Source organism: Melanerpes formicivorus, unplaced genomic scaffold (genome assembly GCF_026170545.1).
Source record: "Melanerpes formicivorus ecotype bairdi unplaced genomic scaffold, bMelFor1.0.p_v2 SCAF_7, whole genome shotgun sequence".
NCBI lineage: Eukaryota > Metazoa > Chordata > Aves > Piciformes > Picidae > Melanerpes > Melanerpes formicivorus.
In genome coordinates this window covers 9745989-9765520 of record NW_027142359.1, presented here as the reverse complement: position 1 = coordinate 9765520, position 19532 = coordinate 9745989, and the positions used below count along the sequence as shown (strand labels likewise).

The window sequence follows — 19532 nt, the reverse complement described above, 5'->3', positions numbered from 1 at the left end:
TCTGCCTAGGCAATGCGAGCATCACTCTTGTATTTTCCTCTCCCAATTAAGTGATTTTTGGCTGGTGTTTCATTTCAGTGGAATGATGTTATTATAAAGACAATTGTAAAGTAATCGACACGGGCATATCAATATTTATTGAAATACTGGGGGGGGAAAAAAATATTCCATTGATGATGAGAAACTCCTGGCAAGAACTGACATGACAATATGTATTTCACCGATACAGTAAGAGAACTTCAACAAGTAATTCACTGCACATTCTAAGAGTTGCATGGATTTAAATCCAAGGCAGCTGCAGAACATCTGTAATACAAATAGTCAGACTTTACAGATTGTCTGTTTACAAACACAGAACAACTATAATAAACCAGCCAAAGCCAAACCCTTTGAATTTTAGTCTGCTTTTACTAATATGTCCTGTAATCAGTAAGGCAGTCAGAAGTAAATGTCTGGTTGCAAAGCAGTTAACAATTAACATAAGGGGTTTGGGATTGTTTTTTTTTTTCTTTTTATTTGGGAGGTGATTTTTGCTTTGTTTTGCTTTCATACTTTGGGCAATCTGGTGGGATTCTTGGAACCACACATGTGGGCAAATAGATGTTAGTTTATTTGAAATAGTTTCCATTAAACAGTATGACAACTTGTTCTTTTCTTCTACTTCCTTAATTCCCTTGTCCCATAGATAGATAATGGTGCTGTAACTACAATTAGCAACAGTTTTTAATAGCCTTTTTTTCCCCTCTGTATTCAGTGAGACCCACTGTAGCATTTCAACAGGGAAAAAAGAAAGAGAGAAAATACAGAATGCAAACACTTGAATTGTGCTTTGTTGCCTTCCACATGATCTAGTGGAAGGTGTTTCTGCCCATGGCAAGAAGGGTTGGAACTAGATGATCCTTGAGGTCCCTTCCAACCCTGATAATTTGGTGATTCTGTGACTATTTTTCTTTCAGAAAGGAAAGAAGGATGACACTTATCTTGTACATGTGGGCAAACATATTTCACAGCCACCATCAGTTGCCACCTGCATCCGTTAATTTCGTTTGAGGGAAAGGGCCGCTATTAAATAGTGCTGGCATGTCTGCTGTGTGTGGGATGGCTAAGGAGCTGTGTGTGGTTTGCTTTTGGTCCGTATGGCAGCGATGTTCTGGGATATGAGACAGGTATCCAGGAGCCCCAGACACTCAGCTCTGCTGTGTTTGTTTTGTACCCTATGCATGGACAGAATCCTAGAGCTGATTAATACAGGCAACTAAACCAGTGTGCTTTGTACTGATGCAGATGTAATTACTGATGTCTTTGGTTTACAATGTATGAACAGTTGGGAAAAAAAAAGTGGGAGAAATGCACCTTTTCAAGTTCACATGAAACAGAAAAAGCTGTAACTCACATAATTTACAATAGATTTAAGTAAACTACATTTAGGATTATGAAGATTTACAGACATTTAATCAAGTGAATGATCTTCATTGGTAAAGACCTTTTTGTTTCTCTGAACTATGTTCCACTAACCTGAAGACATGCTACAGTAAACACATATATTTGGCTTCTTCATTCTGGCTATGTCTTATATAAAAATGAAACCAAAGAACAATAAATTAGCATCATAATTGTCTACAGTGAAAACTATCATATACAATATAAATAAACTATTCAAAAGCCAGCAATCTTCATGAAAAAAAAAATTAAAGTATTGGGATTTTATACAGTTTCTACAAGTGATTGTGCAGCTGATAATCTCAAAAATTAAAGTCAAAATGAAACAACCCTATTGATTTTAGTGTCTCACGACATACAGTAATTAAGTACTGGTAAAATAATTACCAATTTAAAAGAAACAACAAGGAAATCACTGCTCTGCAATTTTATCACAGTTTTTTCCCCACAGGACCTAAAGAATGTAAACACTATGTTTTTGTTAATGTTAGAGATTAATACTTTATTTTAAACCTATGTTGATCCACACTTGCACAGTTACCTTTAAGTGTAATGAAAATAAGGCAAGACTCATAACTGTGGCACTACATGTTAATACTGATATCTTCATTTGGACAGAGAGAGAATTGTTTGCTCTCTAATATTTGTTCTGCAGCAGACTTTGGCCTACATAGGCCTAGCAGTATCACTCTTCTTTCTTTGCATGAAAGATCTGTATTACCTAATGTCAAAAAGGAAAAATAATTTCATTAGATATTGGATGTTTGACTTAAAATTTAGCTTATTATTTATTGGCTATTTGAAAGACAATTTCTTAATCAACTCCATGGCATCATCATGTCATGCAATTAGTTTGTCTACTCTTGCATCTTTAAGTGCATCTTTTCCTTTAGTGTTGTAAGACCAGTACTTGTTGTCCAAAGAATTATTTTTTTTTCTTGGTCAGAGAAGCTTTTGTTTCTGATGGCTAAAATATCTCCATTTCCATTATTTGGAAATGGCTGTGAATATACAGCAGAGCCATCTTTTATCCCCTGCCCTAGTTAGGTATATAGTTGAATTGGGTCATTTGGTATCTTAGCTATTTAATAGCTATCCAATAACAGCAGTAGAAGAGGGATACTGCCTGATAGAACAACATGAACATGTGACAAAATGAACTTCAGAATATAGTAAGAATGCCAGGCTAATGGGATAACAGACTCTTCATAGTAGCTCTTTGCAGACCTGAGAGACCAACAGTTAAAACTAGCCTCTTAGGATTTGGTGGCGATACTACAGAGAACGTGGCCTGTGACAGCTCTCTCTTACATATTGTTGAATGGATGCCACATCTTTTATCACAGAAAAAGTAAGCGTTGGGTCCTTGGAAGGGTGACAGAAGATGCTACAGATGCAATTTTGCATCTGTTAGAACTGTTTTACAAGTCCTGCTGTACAGTGAAGGAATTCAGTGCACGCAAATTCCCCACTACCCTTGTTGGTAATATGGATCAGGTTTTTTTTCTCCTAAGTTTCTTCATATTGGCAATCAGCAGAGTCAAATATACAAGTATCATTCTGTCCTTTTTCATGTTGATATTGGTGATAGTATCCTCTTGGTAAGTTCACTTCCCTCTAGTATAAAGTCCCATGTAGATTCCTTTGGGGCTGTGTAGCATATGATTCACAGTTTGCAATACAAATACCCTGATACATCACTTATTTACTATTAGTATTTGATTATTATACCATTTTGCAAAGTCTTAAAACCACAGTTTAATTAGTGTTGCTTGGAGCAGTTCAGAATATGGTGTTTTTTTTCCTTTTTTTTTTTTTTTTCCTTGAAAGCAGAAGCTCTAATGAGTATAATTTATGCTCTCTTTGCATGCAGCATTTCAATGAGAAGGTTATTACATGGCACGTCCCCGTTCAGGTGTTTGTAGTAGAGGTATTCTTCGGCCTGCATACTGATAGCCCGGATTTCTGGTAGTCGCAGGAGAAGCTGCCCAAATTTGTCTGTTTGCTGTGGGTAATTACACATTGTGTAGTCCAGCAGAGCAGCATTCACTTGTTCCTGAACACCTTCCACAAGCTGGAAGTTCTCAAGGTTTTTAACATCTGCATGATAATAAAATAAATAAAAAAGAAAGTAAACAACAATCCAGTTGCATCTGAATTCCTGTTTCCGAAAGCAGTGTTTCACTAAATGGATGTATTTTTTTTTTCCTCCTGACAAAAGCATACTTTACAGGCTGTTGAATATTCAGTGAACCCTTTTGCCAACTTTCCTGGGAAAATGATTACAGAAGAGCTTTAGCGGAGTGTCTTGTTGAAATTCTGCATATACCTCAAATCAATTAGACACCAATGGAGTCTAAGCAAGGTCAGCTCTTTTCATAGCTTACAAAAAGAAAGGTTGAGGATTCCTTAAGTAGAAGACCATAATATATTGCTAGCAAATGAGTCCCAAGGGGAAGCCCTATCTTTAACCTAGTATGTTACACAATTCATATAATTCTGTATTAATTTTTCTGACCCAAGGTGAAATCTGTGTCCAGGGTATGATGTAGTTAATTCTAATAAAAAGTGACAGGGTTCTTGTTTCTGTTTGACATTTTCTAAATGATTCTGAAAGCCTTTGACTTGTCTAGCCTATGTTAATGAACCATCTGGTACACTCCAGTGACTGCCAAAATAATCTTCCCTACTGGAAACTCTCTAAAATATATATTTCACTGACTAATGACCTTTATAAAATGAAATCATTGTCCTTTGGGTGGAATAACAGATAAGAATAATGCCCTTTAACCTCAATATGGTGTCTGAAATCCAACACTGATTTTTTTTTTTTTGGTATTGGACAAGGGGGGCATTTACATTGGTAAGACAGGTATAGTTCTCTCTGCCTCTGTTTGATTATATTCTGTTTCTAAACAGTAAGTTCAAACCCTGAAAAATTCTCTGATGGCATAGTCTTTCAACATGTCTGAAGAATGCAGAAGTTATTCTAAAGCTTGCAAATTAGAGTGTTGTTATAATGCAGAAAGGATGAGGTGATCAAAGTGCTCTTGCTGGGAGAACTTGTTTTGGCTCATGTTTGATCATTTATACCATGAGTAGAGTGCTGCAACACAGTTTCTAGTAATGCTAAAACACGGTGATACTAAGCATAATTATGCTGTAATTCATGTTGAAAAAAGACCAATCTGCCCTTCTATGGATGTTCTTGGAGCACAGGAGAAGGGGAAATTGGCAGAATTTGGTTCATTGTAAATGCCAACCTTTGATTGTAGGGGAAATGAGTGTTTTCCTTTGCAAAACAGGAACACACGTTGGTCCCCAAGTCCATCAGCAGCCTGGGAGGCTGTGTAAATTTGGTCTCACTGCACCTTTTCCTAGAAGTGCTTTAAATATAGCTAATGAATACACTGAATACTGAATACACTGAATATTGGTTCCTGCACATTACCACTGCTGGAACATAAGGGAAATGCATGGAGGAGGCAAACACATTTTCTTTAGGACAGCAAGAGTGCCAAGGATCCCAGTGGCAGCCCAGGGTAGCACACAACCTCCAGAGCCTGAGTGACAGGCTTTGAGCAGGAGCCTCTCTGGAATGTGCTGGCTGCCAGCTGCACTTCAGGTTCACTCTTGCATGAGGCGGACTGAGTGCTTCCTGCTGTGGCCGTTGCTGCCTGCCTCTTTCCTGTCCCAGTTTCACTCTGAAAATGAAGCAAGTGGCTTCCAGATTTATGCTGCTTGTTTGGGAACTGGGGACATCACCTCTGTCCAGATTTTGCTGGCTGGCTTAAGGAACTTGCTAGCAATACTTGAATTATGATGGCTGTCCAACAAGGATCATCTGAACTTTGCATTATACACTGTGAAGAGAACTGGAAACTTCAAAGCTGCTATGCCTGGTCCCTTAGCTATTCAAATGCATTTATCCAAAGTCTTTTTGCCAGTGTCTCTGGAGATCTTTGGATAATCATGTTTTCCTGCATTACACTGGACATTTTCTCACACAAATTACAGCTGTTTATTATTTTATGTACCCACATAAAACTCCCGAGGTATTTTTATAGTGAGTGTAACCTGGCTTAAAAATAGGTGTCCTAAGCATATTTTTATAGGGTTAAGAAAGGAACAGTATCAACTATCACAATTACTTTAAATAGGCTGATTTCAGATGCAAAATGCAATTGTGAACGAATTGTTACGATGTAAGAACTTCCCACAGAAAACAAGGACTATGCTGGCGATTAAACTGTCTTAAATAGCAAGACTAAAATTTAAGGTTTCAGAATCAGAAACCTTTTTTCCTGTTAAAAATTACTTTAAATATCACATTTTTAAAAAAAATAAACTGTTAGCTGATTCAACCTTTTTTAAAATAAAAGGGTATCTTTCTGTTGCTGTCTGCCTGTTTTGAATCAGACTGTGAGATTAAATTGTGCTGACTTCCTGGAAAAGCAGGCTCATTCTTATTTTCACTCTGTAAGTGTTACTGCATGGAATATGTATGCATTGGTAACATCAAAACATTTGTTTTTTCACAAAAATTAAGAAGAAACGATCTAAGAATTGCCAATTTTCTGTGTATTTTTGTTGTTTGGTTTTGTTTGTTTCAGTCTTTCTTTCCTTGCAAAAGTGATTAATTCAATGTACATTTAATGCATTCTGTCTTTAGCAGTATTTCTGTCATATTTCAAGTCTCACTGGCTTCTGGCAGTAGTAGGTGTACCTGTGCATCATGTGGGTGTTCCTATAGGCTCATCTACCATGTGGCCTAGATGAATGGCATGGAAGCTGCAGAACTATGTGGGAAGATGGTCAGTGTTGGGTTTTTTCCTCATCACAGTAGACAGTTGTTTAAGTACTTGTGTGTGGCAGCATAAGCACCGAAGTCAGATGTAAAAATGAATACAATTAAGACTAACAGTACACAAAATGTAGCTTTTGCCTTCTATATCACATCCAGCCTGAGAAAATATGTTTAATGTCTTTCCTCTGCACAAATTCTTGATAGTTGTGGTGAGGCTCAGCCCTTGTAAACAAGATGTTACTAGTTAAGCAGTGACAATACAGTTTTCCTGACAGTTTCTATACCAAATCAAATATTCATATGATTACAGGTTAGGACATTGCTACACATTTAATTAGTGTGTAACTCTCTCCAGGAGTGCAATCATAACAGTGGGGATGTAGAGGCAGCCTTATGACCAGTTCTGTCACTTTGGAGCGAGTCTTTCTGGAACAAACAAGATTTTTGGATGTGACTTTTGGTAAGTGCTCTCATCTCACATACATGAACAATAATTGCTGAAGTAAAGCAAACATGACAAACTGAACAGAGAAAGAAGGCAAAGGATTGTGCTGAGACCACTGTGCAAAGCTCCACTGCAGTGTCTTGAGCTCTCTTATATTTTTTTGTAGTGTTAAAAAAGTGCTTTGCCAAGCACACAGTTGCAGTATAAATTACATAGCTATTTTTGAGAGAGAGAGAATCACAAACTCTTGCTCTAATGAAGATTAACAACAACAAAGGAATAAATGTGAATATTAAGTTATTTCCAGTAGCTCTAATTTCTGCAGGTAGAAGAAAAAATACAATACAGTTTTCACTTCTGGTACTTAGTAGTTAGCTGGTAGCAATACAAATGTTGTCAAATAATAACTGGTTTGTAAGTGGATGGTTTTCTTGTGCTTTGGGTTTGTTTTTGTTCCTGGTATTTATTATATAACTCTGGCTAAAAGTATGTGATTTATTTTTCTGAGTAATTCCTTTTTGATAATGTCCTTTGAATGCTAATCAGTTTACTTGGTGTAAGTCTGAAGGCAGTGGTATACAATGAGCATGAAATCTGCTGATGATGTGTACAGCACAACAGTCTTTTACACATTCATACAACTCTTCCTTCCTGTCTGCTCTTTCAGAACTGGAATGTCTCTTATCAATCTTTACAACGGTTAGTAACAATTTAAAGTACACATGTTTAAGCTTAATGCAAGAAATCATTTTCCAAGGTTTAAACACTTGTAAATTAAATGAGCAGGAATAGGCTTCCCCCTCCCACCCACCCACCCTTTAAATCCTAGCAGCTAGAAAAAGTGTTTTGTGTTGCTACAGTAAGTATCAGTCTCTTATCTCTTCTACTTTATTCACTCAGGGACTAATTACCAACTTTTTACATGAAACAGCCTTACTGTGAGCTCACAGTGGGGCACATATCTTTTTCTATCCTTACTGGAAAGTAAACCCTTAGGTCTCCTAGAATATATTATATGTTTTACAAGAAATAGCAATTGCTTTTCTGTCAAACAAAGAATTTTTAGCTTATTTCTGACGATTAAGACAAAAACAGTATTATAGTGTGTCAAGATCTTCTCTGCAGTCAGAGTAAAAATCTGCCAGTATTCCCAGAAATCCCCCCATTTTGATTATTTTCTCCATCTGCTATTAAGCTGTGCATGAAGCTGAAATTGCACACAACATCAGCCTGAGGAGAACACTTTTGCATATTTTCCCCCAAAATGGGTCTGGTCTTTAGAGGGGGAAAATATTCAGGTTTCAGAGAGATTTTCTTCGTCTCATATTCCAGACATGAAATACTGAAGATATGGTGGTCTGCTAATCTGTAGAGAGCTTCCCATGGTCTGGGAATTTTGAAAAGGAAAATGAAACAGAATGAGAGATTTAAATTTGAAAAGCAGTAACTCCTTAGGAGCAGTGTAAATATTTCCCAAGGAAAGGCACTGAAATTCTGCCGCTCACGCCTTCTATCAGCTGCTCTGTACATGAAAGGGTGAGGAGGTGTGCACACAGCCCAGCTGCCTCTCAGCCTTTTGCACCATTGTCAGTGCTGGTATTGAAAGGATGAAATAAGGTTACGTTCAGGCTTCTCTATGGGGAAAAATGTCTCACTGGAAACAGTCTTACAGACGTTCCAATCAACAGGACTCAATACCAGCCCAGGTCTGAGCTCACTCACCATGAATGGGCTGAGGAGTCCCATCATTGAAGGACTTCATTAAAACCCAACCAGTCCCAAAGCTTTATAGCTCTTTGGAATGGCTGTTAAACCTGTAAGTAAAACATGTCTTAGAATTGTGAGGGTTGGGAGGGACCTCAAGGATCATCTAGTTCCAATTCCCCTGACATGGGCAGGGACACATTCCACTAGATCAGGTTGCCCAGTTCCACATCCAGCCTGGTGTTAAAAATCTTCAGAGATGGATCTTCCACTACCTCTGGGGAACTTGTTCCAGTGTCTCACCACCCTTATGGCAAAGAACTTCTTCCTAATGTCTAATCTAAATCTGCCATCCTCTAGCTTGGATCCATTCCCTCTAGTCCTGTCACTATCTGACATCCTACAAAGTCCCTCACCAGCCGTCTCATAGGCCACCTTCAGATATTGGGAGGCCACAAGGTTTCCTCAGAGTCTTCCAAACTCTAGTGATGGTATTTTTGGCCAAGGTTGCCTTCAGGTTCATCCTCCAAAAGGTTTGCCTTTTTCTTTTCAGCCAGACTGCATGACTAATAAGCAGCATTGCCTTTTCTTAGAAAGACATTGTTTTATTTAGTGAAAGATACACTATGTTCCTCCTCAGCCTGAAGCTGGGATCCCATCAGGGGCTTTGGTGTGAGGTCGATTCCGTTTAACCTTTTAAGGTGGAATATGTTAATTTTTATGAAGCCTTTTCTTCCCCAGAATATTTCACATAAGAGGGACTACTCAGGAGGAAGGTGATGTTACCAAACCTTCCTCTATTTAAAACACAGCTTTCTCCTAGCTTCTTTGCCCACTTTCTGCTAGCCTTGCAAACCCTCTGAGCTCCAGAACTTTAAAGACAGGTAGATTTTGACAGGTACTAAAAAAATTTTGAAGGCAAGAGTAGTAATGGGTGATAAAGTGCCAATCTCTGGAAATTACCCACAATTCTCCTTCACTGAAGCTAATGGCAACAACAGTGATTCCACACAGCACATCTGTCACAAAGGCAGATGTATGCCATTCTATAGCTAAGCCTTCTTGACAGACAACATACTATAATGAAGGAAGATTCATGGTAAAGATAAGATCCTTACTGCAAAATTTTCCTCAGCTTTATTACAGCAGACTTCTGCTGAATATTATCTGCTTAGAAGTCATGGGAAACAATTTTTTATAGATGTGTTTGGTAATTAGTGGCAAGGTGCTATATTAGCACTTCCCACACCTCAAAAAACCTTTACACTATAACAACTGAAACTACTTTTGTTTTCTTAAGATTCCCAGGTCCAAACCAAACACATAGAAAACTTTCCCCATTCTTTAGAAGGATTCTCTTTTTTTTCTTGGCAGTGGTTAAGCTATCTCTGGCAGTGCCAGAGGATCGATCCTCTGGTTTATTAGGATCATGAATTAATTTTCATTTTCAGTTTAACATAAAATCAGATTAAGAGCACACTGTTTTGAAAACCTTGATTAAATTCTTTTATAGCAATGTACTTCACACTTAAGTACTAGGCAAAATGATTTATATTTTCTAAAGATTAAGATGTTTGTAAGAGAATTTGTAATCGGAAACCTATTTCATTTGCTCAGTATTCAATCTTGATGTACCTTTGGTTTGTTTCAGAACAACTCAGGCTCAGTGAAAACATATTTTGGTGCTGTTTTACAGTGGTTGGCATCTTTCCAATGTTATATAAAATACTGAAGTATATTCTTCTATTCCAAAGAGACTGCAAAATGACAGATTCCCACCAAGAATACACTATCCTACTGTCTGCTAGGAGCCATGCTTATTGTCTTCTATGAAGAATCTTATAAGTGCTTTTGCTACTTTTAGCTCTGCAATGGAAAGGGAGATATGGGGAAGTAAGCTGTATTCCATTCTTGTGCAACTGTAAAATTATTTTAGTACATTTTAATTGTTTCTCTTCTTATAGTCTCAGTGAAGACAAAGGGCAAAACCTAACTTGACCTCTGGAATCTCTCATGTAATTACTGAGTCATCACTCAGGCAAATAAAACAGCTTGACTTTCAACAGCTCAGGCTGAATTTCAGACTTGAAAGTTAAACAAACCAACAAAATCTCCACCTGCTTCTCATTACAGTATGGCCAAGGTTGGAAGAAACCTCGAGGATCATCGAGTTCAACCTGTCACCACAGACCCATGACTAGACCATGGCACCAAGTGCCATGTCCAATCTCCTCTTGAACACCTCGAGGGATGGTGACTCCACCACCTCCCTGGGCAGCCCATTCCAATGACTAATGACTCTCTCGGTGAAGAACTTTCTCCTCACCTCGAGCCTAAACTTCCCCTGGTGCAGCTTGAGACTGTGACCCCTTGTTCTGGTGCTGGTTGCCTGGGAGAAGAGACCAACCCCTTCCTGGCTACAACCACCCTTCAGGTAGTTGTAGAGGGCAATGAGGTCACCCCTGAGCCTCCTCTTCTCCAGGCTAAACAATCCCAGCTCCCTCAGCCTCTCCTCATAGGGCTTGTGCTCAAGGCCTCTCACCAGCCTTGTTGCCCTTCTCTGGACACGTTCAAGTGTCTTAATGTCCTTCTTAAACTGAGGGGCCCAGAACTGGACACAGTATTCAAGGTGTGGCCTAACCAGTGCTGAGTACAGGGGCACAATGATTTCCCTGCTCCTGCTGGCCACACTATTCCTAATGCAGGCCAGGATGCCATTGGCCGCCTTGGCCACCTGGGCACACTGTTGGCTCATATTCAGGTGGCTGTCAATCAGCACCCCCAGGTCCCTCTCTGTTTGGGAGCTCTCCAGCCACTCTGACCCCAGCCTGTAGCTCTGCATGGGGTTGCCATGGCCCATCCTGGCATTCTAGGCATCAACATCCTTATTACTTGCAAATGAGGTATATGTGATACCACAGTCATTGAAACAATAAACCAAGATCCTGCCAGGCCTCTTTGGAGGAACAACTGCACACAAGTCCTGGCCCAAAGTCCACAGCCAGCTACACCCTTCAACAAAGTCCACTGGTTCCCACTGAGACTCATGAGGGAAAAGCACAGCCAGGGATGTGAATAGCCAGTTGGCATATAAGAAAAGCATAGCCAGGGATGTGAACAGCTAGTTGGCATACAAGGCTGATGGACAGATGCTGGGGACAGACTGCAAGATTGCAGGGATTCCATTGCTGGTGCTTCATTCTAATGATGCCTAACCTCCACTACCACCTCACACTTTTTTCCTCACTTTTTAAAGCTTTCTCCATGCCTGCAGTTATTCCCCTGCTGATGTCCCAGGCTTACTCCTGCTTTGGGTCTCTTGCTCGTCTGGGTCCAAGAGTAGCCTGTCTCTTGCCTGAAGGATTGTTATGTAGGTACTTTAATCCACATTTAGGCATTCACTGACAGGATTAGGTCCCACATGAAAGAGTAGATGCTGCTTGCTTTGAAGACATGACTGAGATACAGGAATTTGAACAGCACTTGTTCTGTTTTGTCTTCAAGGAAATTCCCCAAGCAACCACACCAATGGTTGGTCTTAGCTACTGCTGTTCTCAATGAAACTAAGCTGCAGTCTTCAGGTTGAAGCTCTGCAAAATATAATCTTAGGTAATGTAACCCCAAATTTATAGCCTGCCTTTGTAGGCTGGTGGTGAGGCAACCTGCCAGGGCCGACATGTTTCTGGTTTCTGCTTCCAGGTTTGTTTGCATATTTGACCTAGTGACCACTTAAGGTAAACAATAGATCAATCCTAGAAAAAATGTCTCATTCAAAGTCTTTTCCAGGGAAAAAAATGTGTATCCACTATCCTGAGGAGCCATGGTCACACTTGTATGCTGGCACCTGTTGATAAACAGGGGCAGAAGTGATTTAGTAAAGGTCTCACAGATAAACTGAGAAAGAATATGACTCGAAACTAATTTTTCCTAACTCCTCACCTAATCTCATGTTCCTATTATATGTCTGGGCTAGCATTGTTGGAATATTCAATTAGAATTATTCACTTGGAATAAGCATAGATAAGACAACTAGTGTGTTAATCATCATACTATCAGCTGGCTTATATATATATATATATACATATATATAAAAATGTATTTGCTTAAGTGCAGATATACAGCCATAGCACTAGTTTATATCACACAGTTACCAGGGGAAAAAAACAAACAAGTTATCACAGTTGATAAAAGCAAAAACTAAGCTTCTGATAAAAGTTTGAAAAATTAGAACAAATAGAAAATTTACTGAACCAAACGGTTTCCCCAGTTAATTTCTGAACCATCATTTTAACCTTCAACAGCACATGAACAACACAAGATTGTTGGTGTTTTAAGGGAACTATCTGTCAGTGTCTACAATTTGTAGGGTGTGAATAGTTTAAGATGCCATAAATATTTATGAAGTTCCTGTGAATGGTGATAGGGACATCATACAAAATCCTTGAAGTTACGAGCTGAAGCCGAAAGGGTGTTTTATGAGACTTGTAATTATAGTACATAACACTAATGTAGAGGGGAGCAAGAAATGATCTGAGAAGAACAGCATTTAGACACAAAAGGAATTAAAATGTTAAGAAATATTTGCTTGAAGATATCTGCTCTGCTTTTGCTTAGTCATTGGCAACTTTTCTGAATGATTGGGTTCATCACATTCACAAGAAACTTGCACATTACCTATCCTTTCCTTCTCCCTCCTTCTCCTACTACTCAAGTACTGTTTAAAAATAGGAATAATGGACCTGATTAATCTCAGAGGTATTTCTACTGCTGCCACCAAGGGCTGATATAGTCCTAAAAGCAGAAATATAAATATTTTCTCGAAAAATATTGAATGTAAATTTCATCTGAGGTTAAAACACAGAAGTGCAGCTGCCACTGAAAGCCTTCTGAGAAGCAGGCTGTATCCTTTTATAAAGCCCATCTGTCTCTGCAGAGTATAAAAAATGCATGATCATAAAAAGCAGTACTCCTTAGGGGAAAAAATCTCTCTGTACTAATCTTGTAGTCACTTTACAAAACAGTTTTTAATCCCAAATTTGCATTTGATTTTCAGTCAGGAACTTCTGTGGTTTTTACAAAGTTTTCTTATTCCATTAGAATAAGATATGAGGTACAGTTTGTTCAGGTGGCAAGTCCAGACTATGAATAAACCAACGTTATCATATGAAAGAGAATTAAACAGGCAGATCCAAGTGGGGATATATTAAGCCAAATTTAAGCTCCAGTAGTTGAATTTAGCCTGTACTAGATGTCTGGTTTGCCTCAGGATATATTCAGCTTTCCAGCTAATCGACTGAGGAAAACTGCCTCAGGTATGATAAAATTTACAAGAGAGCTCAGTCGAATAGCTCTTGTTATAAATACTAGCTTAGAGGCATTCTTCTGGTCTTTGGGATCAGGACTGTATTTGCATTTAATTACTGTGTTTCAAACTTTTTTGAACTTGGTTAAAATATTAGGCCAGCCTGTTATATCATTAGAGCGGTTTCCAAATAAGCGTTGAGTTTCATGCTACTCTTTTTTTTCCTAATTAGTGAATTTTATTTGACTTTATCTTTTTGTTTAGATCCAAAGTCCCACAGGAGAAAAAATTATTAAACTGCATTCTCTTTAAAAGAAGAAAATACAGTAAAAAAAAAAAGGTGTTTCAGTGATGTGCCTCTTAGATCAAGAGGTACAGCACCATACTATGACTTTCTGTCAATGTAACTGACAAGTAAATCAGAAGTTTTTTTGCACTGTTTTGAGACAAGGCTTAGTGTGTGACATAATTAACCAATACTATTTCAGACACACTGAATTCAAAACCGTATTTTTCCTCCTGAGACTTTTAAAGACATCATATAACTAGTTTTATGTGCCAACATTTGCACTAGCAAGGTTTTCTTCACTGAACAAAGTCATTATCAGTAGAAGCTGATTCTAGTTCAGGGAAAACAGGGAAAAGAGAATCACCTCTGCCTGTGTAAGATATGGGAAGTGGGAATCAGTAAAGAACTGTTTTCTTGGCTTTTTTTTTTTGTTTGTTTGGTTTTTTTTTGTTTTGTTTTAATAACAGGAACTAAAATGCATAAATTTATCAGTTCTGAAAGCAATGCAGTAGGTTCAATTCCATGACTCCTATCAGCTAAACATTTGAATTCTACCATTATTATTTAGAAGAGCTAGACCCCACTTTGGGCAGTTACTATTATTTACTGTGTAAATATAACTTAATCTCACAAGACCCTCGATGCTACAGTGAAGCTGTTGTCTCTCAAATACCAAATTAGCATTGACAAACATTTTCTGTCTTAGATGAGAAGTGCCAATGAGTTTGGTTCCATCATCTACATGTGTGTGTCAGTCATCAGATGATGACCACACTTAATTTGTTCAAATGCAATGTAGAACATAGCAGCACTTTGCTCTCCTGTACTTTCTGTCTTGCTTTCATGGACAACAAACACAACTAAGGTAAGTAATTTTTCTGCTGCAGTATTTCAAAGCATATTGTTTCTGACATTGCCTATTGATCTGAGGGGAAGCTGCAAGTTTCATTTTTTACTCTGACACACATCTGTGCTAAGGTGTGGAAGTGGTCTGGTAAACAAGAGTGACAGAAGCCCAAATGGGGACATCTGCAACTGCAACAGCACTCTGCAAGTGTCAGTGCTGACATTCAGGGAACATTGGAAAGGCACCCAGAGGACTGTCAGCTTTTGGACTGTCTCCCCCAAAGACTTTGATGTGTATACCACTCTTCTTCATCCTCATTGCTTCCAGTTTTAAACAGAGTAATAGGAAAGCTGGAGGAAAGCCTACCTCAAAGTTCCTCTGGCAACAGGGTTATACTCATCAGTTAGGGTAGAGAAGTGTGGGACAATGGAAATACTCTTACACTTGCATTTCAAATATGAGACTCTTAGAAGGTATTTCCAAGTTATCTCTGATTTCCAGGCAAGATGCTCTCATCAGGAAGGACTGGAGGCTCTTACGTAAGGCAGTGCCTCAGCGTGTTTTTAACATTTCAGCAGAAATAAGTCTGGTAAACTCTAGATTTCTGTTCACTGCTCAGCTGAGGCTCAAATGTTTAGTCAGATACGGATGCGATGTTTCCATAGACAACTCAGTCATGGATTTAACATCAGGAGCAGGAATTAAAGACCTCCAGACCCCCATTAGCCTCTGGCTGGTGCTACCCCTAACACAGTTTCCTGCACAGAATCCAGTGGTGTCAAAAACCCTAGATATTTGTTGTCTCAAATTCAGACATTCTTCATTTAGTCCAAAATAATAGACATTTACAGGCTACCTTACTGCTGGTAACTATTTAACAGCTAGGTGCTCTCACAGCATGGTACTCTTCATGTGCACAGTAATGAAAGTTCGCTATTGATTTTTCTGTAGCTGCTTGTAACTATTATAGTTGATACATCAATAGAAAAGGAAAGCACAATGTTTCACAGGAGGCAGAAAATCAGAGAATACATGATGCTGTGACAGTAAATCATGGCATAATCTCAAGAATTGATAGATGGTTACTGCTAAGTTGAAACCCATGGCTTTCTCTGAAAAGACTAACCTATAATCGCCCAATATGTTCTAGCAGACTGACTGCCTGTAATAGTGGTAAAGGACACAACACAATGTTTCATCCTCAGAATAATGGTTTCCAAGAGCTAGGCTGTTTTGTTGTGGTGGAATTCGGTTTGTGTGGTGCTGCAGAAGGAGGGGGAGAATGTTTGAATGCTGTTTAGACTAATACTTAAAGGTTGTATGAAAAAGAATTTTTTTCCTTTTTTTTTTCCCCCCTTTTTTTCTTTTTCTTTTTTTTTTTTTTTTTTAAGTAAAGAGCACAGAAGCTTACTGTGGAAAAAACCCACAACAACAACCAAAAAAAAAAAAAAAAACAAACCAGCCCCAAAAAGCTAGAGAAGCTGTCATTAATTTTTAACTTGCAAAAGTCTGCAGTTAGTTGAAAAGGAAACAGAAAAGAGCTGATTATTCTTGAGATCAAAATATTGAAGCTATTTTGTCAAGAAAGGCAAATGCAGAGAAAATACATTTACCATAGCTGTTTCCAGTGCCACAGAATCATGAAAGGCAGCCAAAGGCATGTAAGTAATTGAAAGCTCTTTAAAGTGTCTGCATCTCTCTGCTGCCTTTTTGAGTGGCACAACAATCTCTGAATTTTACAGTATACCTAGTGAATTTTTAGTAGGAATGTTCTTAATTGCTTTGTTCCCCCTTTGTTCCCTACTTCATCTCTGGTAGTTTTATCTATGGTTTTCATTAATTGTAGGGGTCTTTTTTCCCTGTCTCAAAACAAAAAAGGAAGAGGAAATGCAGCTAAGAGCTGGCCAGCTGGAGCACAGTGTGCAGTCTGGATGACACTGGCAAATTCTTAGCAATGTTCCTCTCTGACAGAATATTTTCAGTGTGCAGAGCTTTTTTTCTTTAGGGGACATGAGCCTGGTATCTGTCCTTTTCAACCCTACTGGTGACTGCACTTTCTAAATCCAAATCCCTTCTGGAAGAGGGCTACTTAGACAAGAGGAAAGGTCTTTCTGAAGCTACCACCCATCCAGCCTGCCTCAGACTGGACTTGCAGAACAGTCTGTCTCACTTATTTTGTGTAGGCTATGGACTTTCCCCCACTGAAAGACTGGATAGTATTGTCTATCTTATCCTGAACAGTTCAGTGATCTATATTACAATTCTGGTGTCAGGAGAGAGGAAAGATATTGTTGTAGTGTCATTCCCTATTCTGATGTTGAACTCTTTCTCTTTCTTGAGATGAAACTTTCCTTCACTTGTAAGCAAGGGTTTGTGCAGCATGTTTAAAAATACACATCAAACCCTCCCAGGTCTAAAGATGACATTAAATGTATTATTTTCCTAATTAATCTTTGAATAATCTTATAAAGAACAACTCCTAAAATATCCTTAGGAAGATGGACATGTGCAGATTAAACTTTAGCAAGCCACACAGACTGTTTTGGGACTCAGTCTTTCAGTTTGTCCCATGCTTGATGACTATGCACAGGAGCAATACAGGGGACTCCTACTCTGAGAGGATCATCCAGCCTTGGCAGCAGCTTTGCCACAGCCTAGGGAATTGTAGTTTTTACTCCCTCTCCCCTTTCCTGCCAGCAGAAGTCATTGGGACACACACTGGCACATCAAAACATGCTGTACTTCTGCACTTCTGCTTCCCAGTTCATGATCACAGCTGCAATCAAGGCTGGACCATAAAGTTTGTTTCTGAAGTTTCCTTCACTGTTTCTTTCCTGTTTGCTTCTGTTTCCTCTCTCTCCACCTCTGGCTTGACTTTGATCACAGTTCCATAGTTTTTCTTTCCTTCCTGCCCCCCCCCCCCCCCCCCCCATCCCCCCCATTTTTCTTGATTCCTTCCCTATCTCACACCCTCTGTTCTCTGTCTCTCTGATCCACATTGCTGCTGTCCCTCATTTTCATCAACTGTGTCTGGCTTTTCTGGCTTCTGCTCTGCCCAGATATCCTCTTCTCTGGAAGATTTCTCCCATCACTCCTGCAGATTCTTTCTTTCTGCCTGGCTTCCTGTTTAATTCTCCTGCTACTTCTGTTCATACTGACTGTACAATATTTCACCTCTCTATTTTAACTCCCTCAGAGACAGCCATTGCTTTAATTTCTCTTCCAGTGTCTGATCTTGCACAAGCAGCAAAGGTGTAAGAAAAAGAAGTGATTTTGGGGTAGTCTGCAGTGAGCCTCCAATAAATGGCCAACAGTCACCCACATAAAACCTTCAGGTAAGAGCCTCTGTGATGTGCATTTTTAGCTAGAAACACATGAAGAGCAGGTTTTAGCCTATACATTCTCATTTGGAAAGTATTTAGTAAGTTGTCTGTTATGAGTGCAAAGTGAGTCTAGCCATTATATTCCTTCAGTGTGTTCAGTGAAGCATTTAAACACATGTTCAAATTAAGACTATAGGGTGGTCTTACTGCCTACAAGGTTAAAGATATTCATTCATGTCTACATCTTAATATAGAGCCATTTATTCCCATATTATGCTGGTTAACTTGGCTAACAAAAATAGACACTGATGTTAAACACTTTTATGAATAGCAGCTAAAAAGGCTCTATATAATCCCTTATTTCCTCTGTTACATATATAACACATTCAAACTTGCACCTTAAACGTCTAAAATGTATATGAAAAATGGGACAGAAATTGCAAAAGTAGGGACAAATGTAAATGTAGGTTATGTGCAGGTAACACTTGCCCCTCACAGGAGGTGTTTAAAAGCCATACTTACTAGTATTCTATAAACAGAGAGGGGAAAAGTGCAGGGCACGCTGATTGGGTTATTCTGAAATCCCCAGCGTCTCCACACAAAGGCAGCAGCGCAGAATACAAATATTGCTTGGTACTCATGTTTCTAATTACTTGTGAGATTTGTATCTAACAAATATATGACCTAATTTTCTCTCAAGTATCTAATCCTATTGTTCTTTTGAAACCTTGTAAATCATGCATTTTAGAAAAGAAAAGAAAAAAAAAAAAAACCACCACAAACCCAAAACCCCATGAAAAGTGCTTGCTGAAGACAGGGTTTTTTGATTCCCCCCCTATTTTTTTTCCCCTCATGGCTTGTCAGACAACTGTCAGACAACCAGACAACATAAACCAGTAATGACCAGATTGAATCAAATTCATGCCTCAAATAATGCCACTGTACTCAGTAGTTACATGAGAAATGAATTTGCAACATGTACTGCATTTTACCAGATCAAATCAGGACAAATCAAGAGTGATTATTACAGTTCCCCTATATGTAATGGAGTTTATTAAAAAATCCTCATCCATGAAACAAAAGGCTACCTCTGCAATTTCTGCAAGAATTTTATCATTCATGACTCCTACACTCAGGGCTAAGATGAATGATTAAAAATTATTAATGAAAACTACTAGTTTAATTCTTAACTATACCTTATAACCCCAGCATTTGTGAGATAGACTCTGTCCTACCTTCTTTCATATTGCCTGCATGATGTGTAGAGCCTGCATGGGAGGCTGGACTAAAACCTCTCAGCTCACTGAGCAAGTGCTCTTGGGGAGCAAATGGTTGTTTACCAAAATTGTCATTCCAAACATCATCATTTAGCTAT

General features: G+C 38.8%; 1 protein-coding gene across 3 annotated transcripts in view; it reads right to left on the bottom strand.

Moving 5' to 3' along the window:
• Window positions 1-103: 103 nt before the first annotated feature.
• NR5A2 (nuclear receptor subfamily 5 group A member 2) overlaps window positions 104-19532 on the bottom strand; it is a 103568-nt gene continuing 84139 nt past the window's right edge. For all 3 annotated transcript variants that reach the window (XM_068140919.1, XM_068140920.1, XM_068140921.1), the window contains one exon: window positions 104-3540. In XM_068140919.1, the coding sequence (XP_067997020.1) occupies window positions 3293-3540 (248 nt within the window). In that variant the 3' untranslated portion in view covers window positions 104-3292. The remainder of the gene's footprint in view (window positions 3541-19532) is intronic.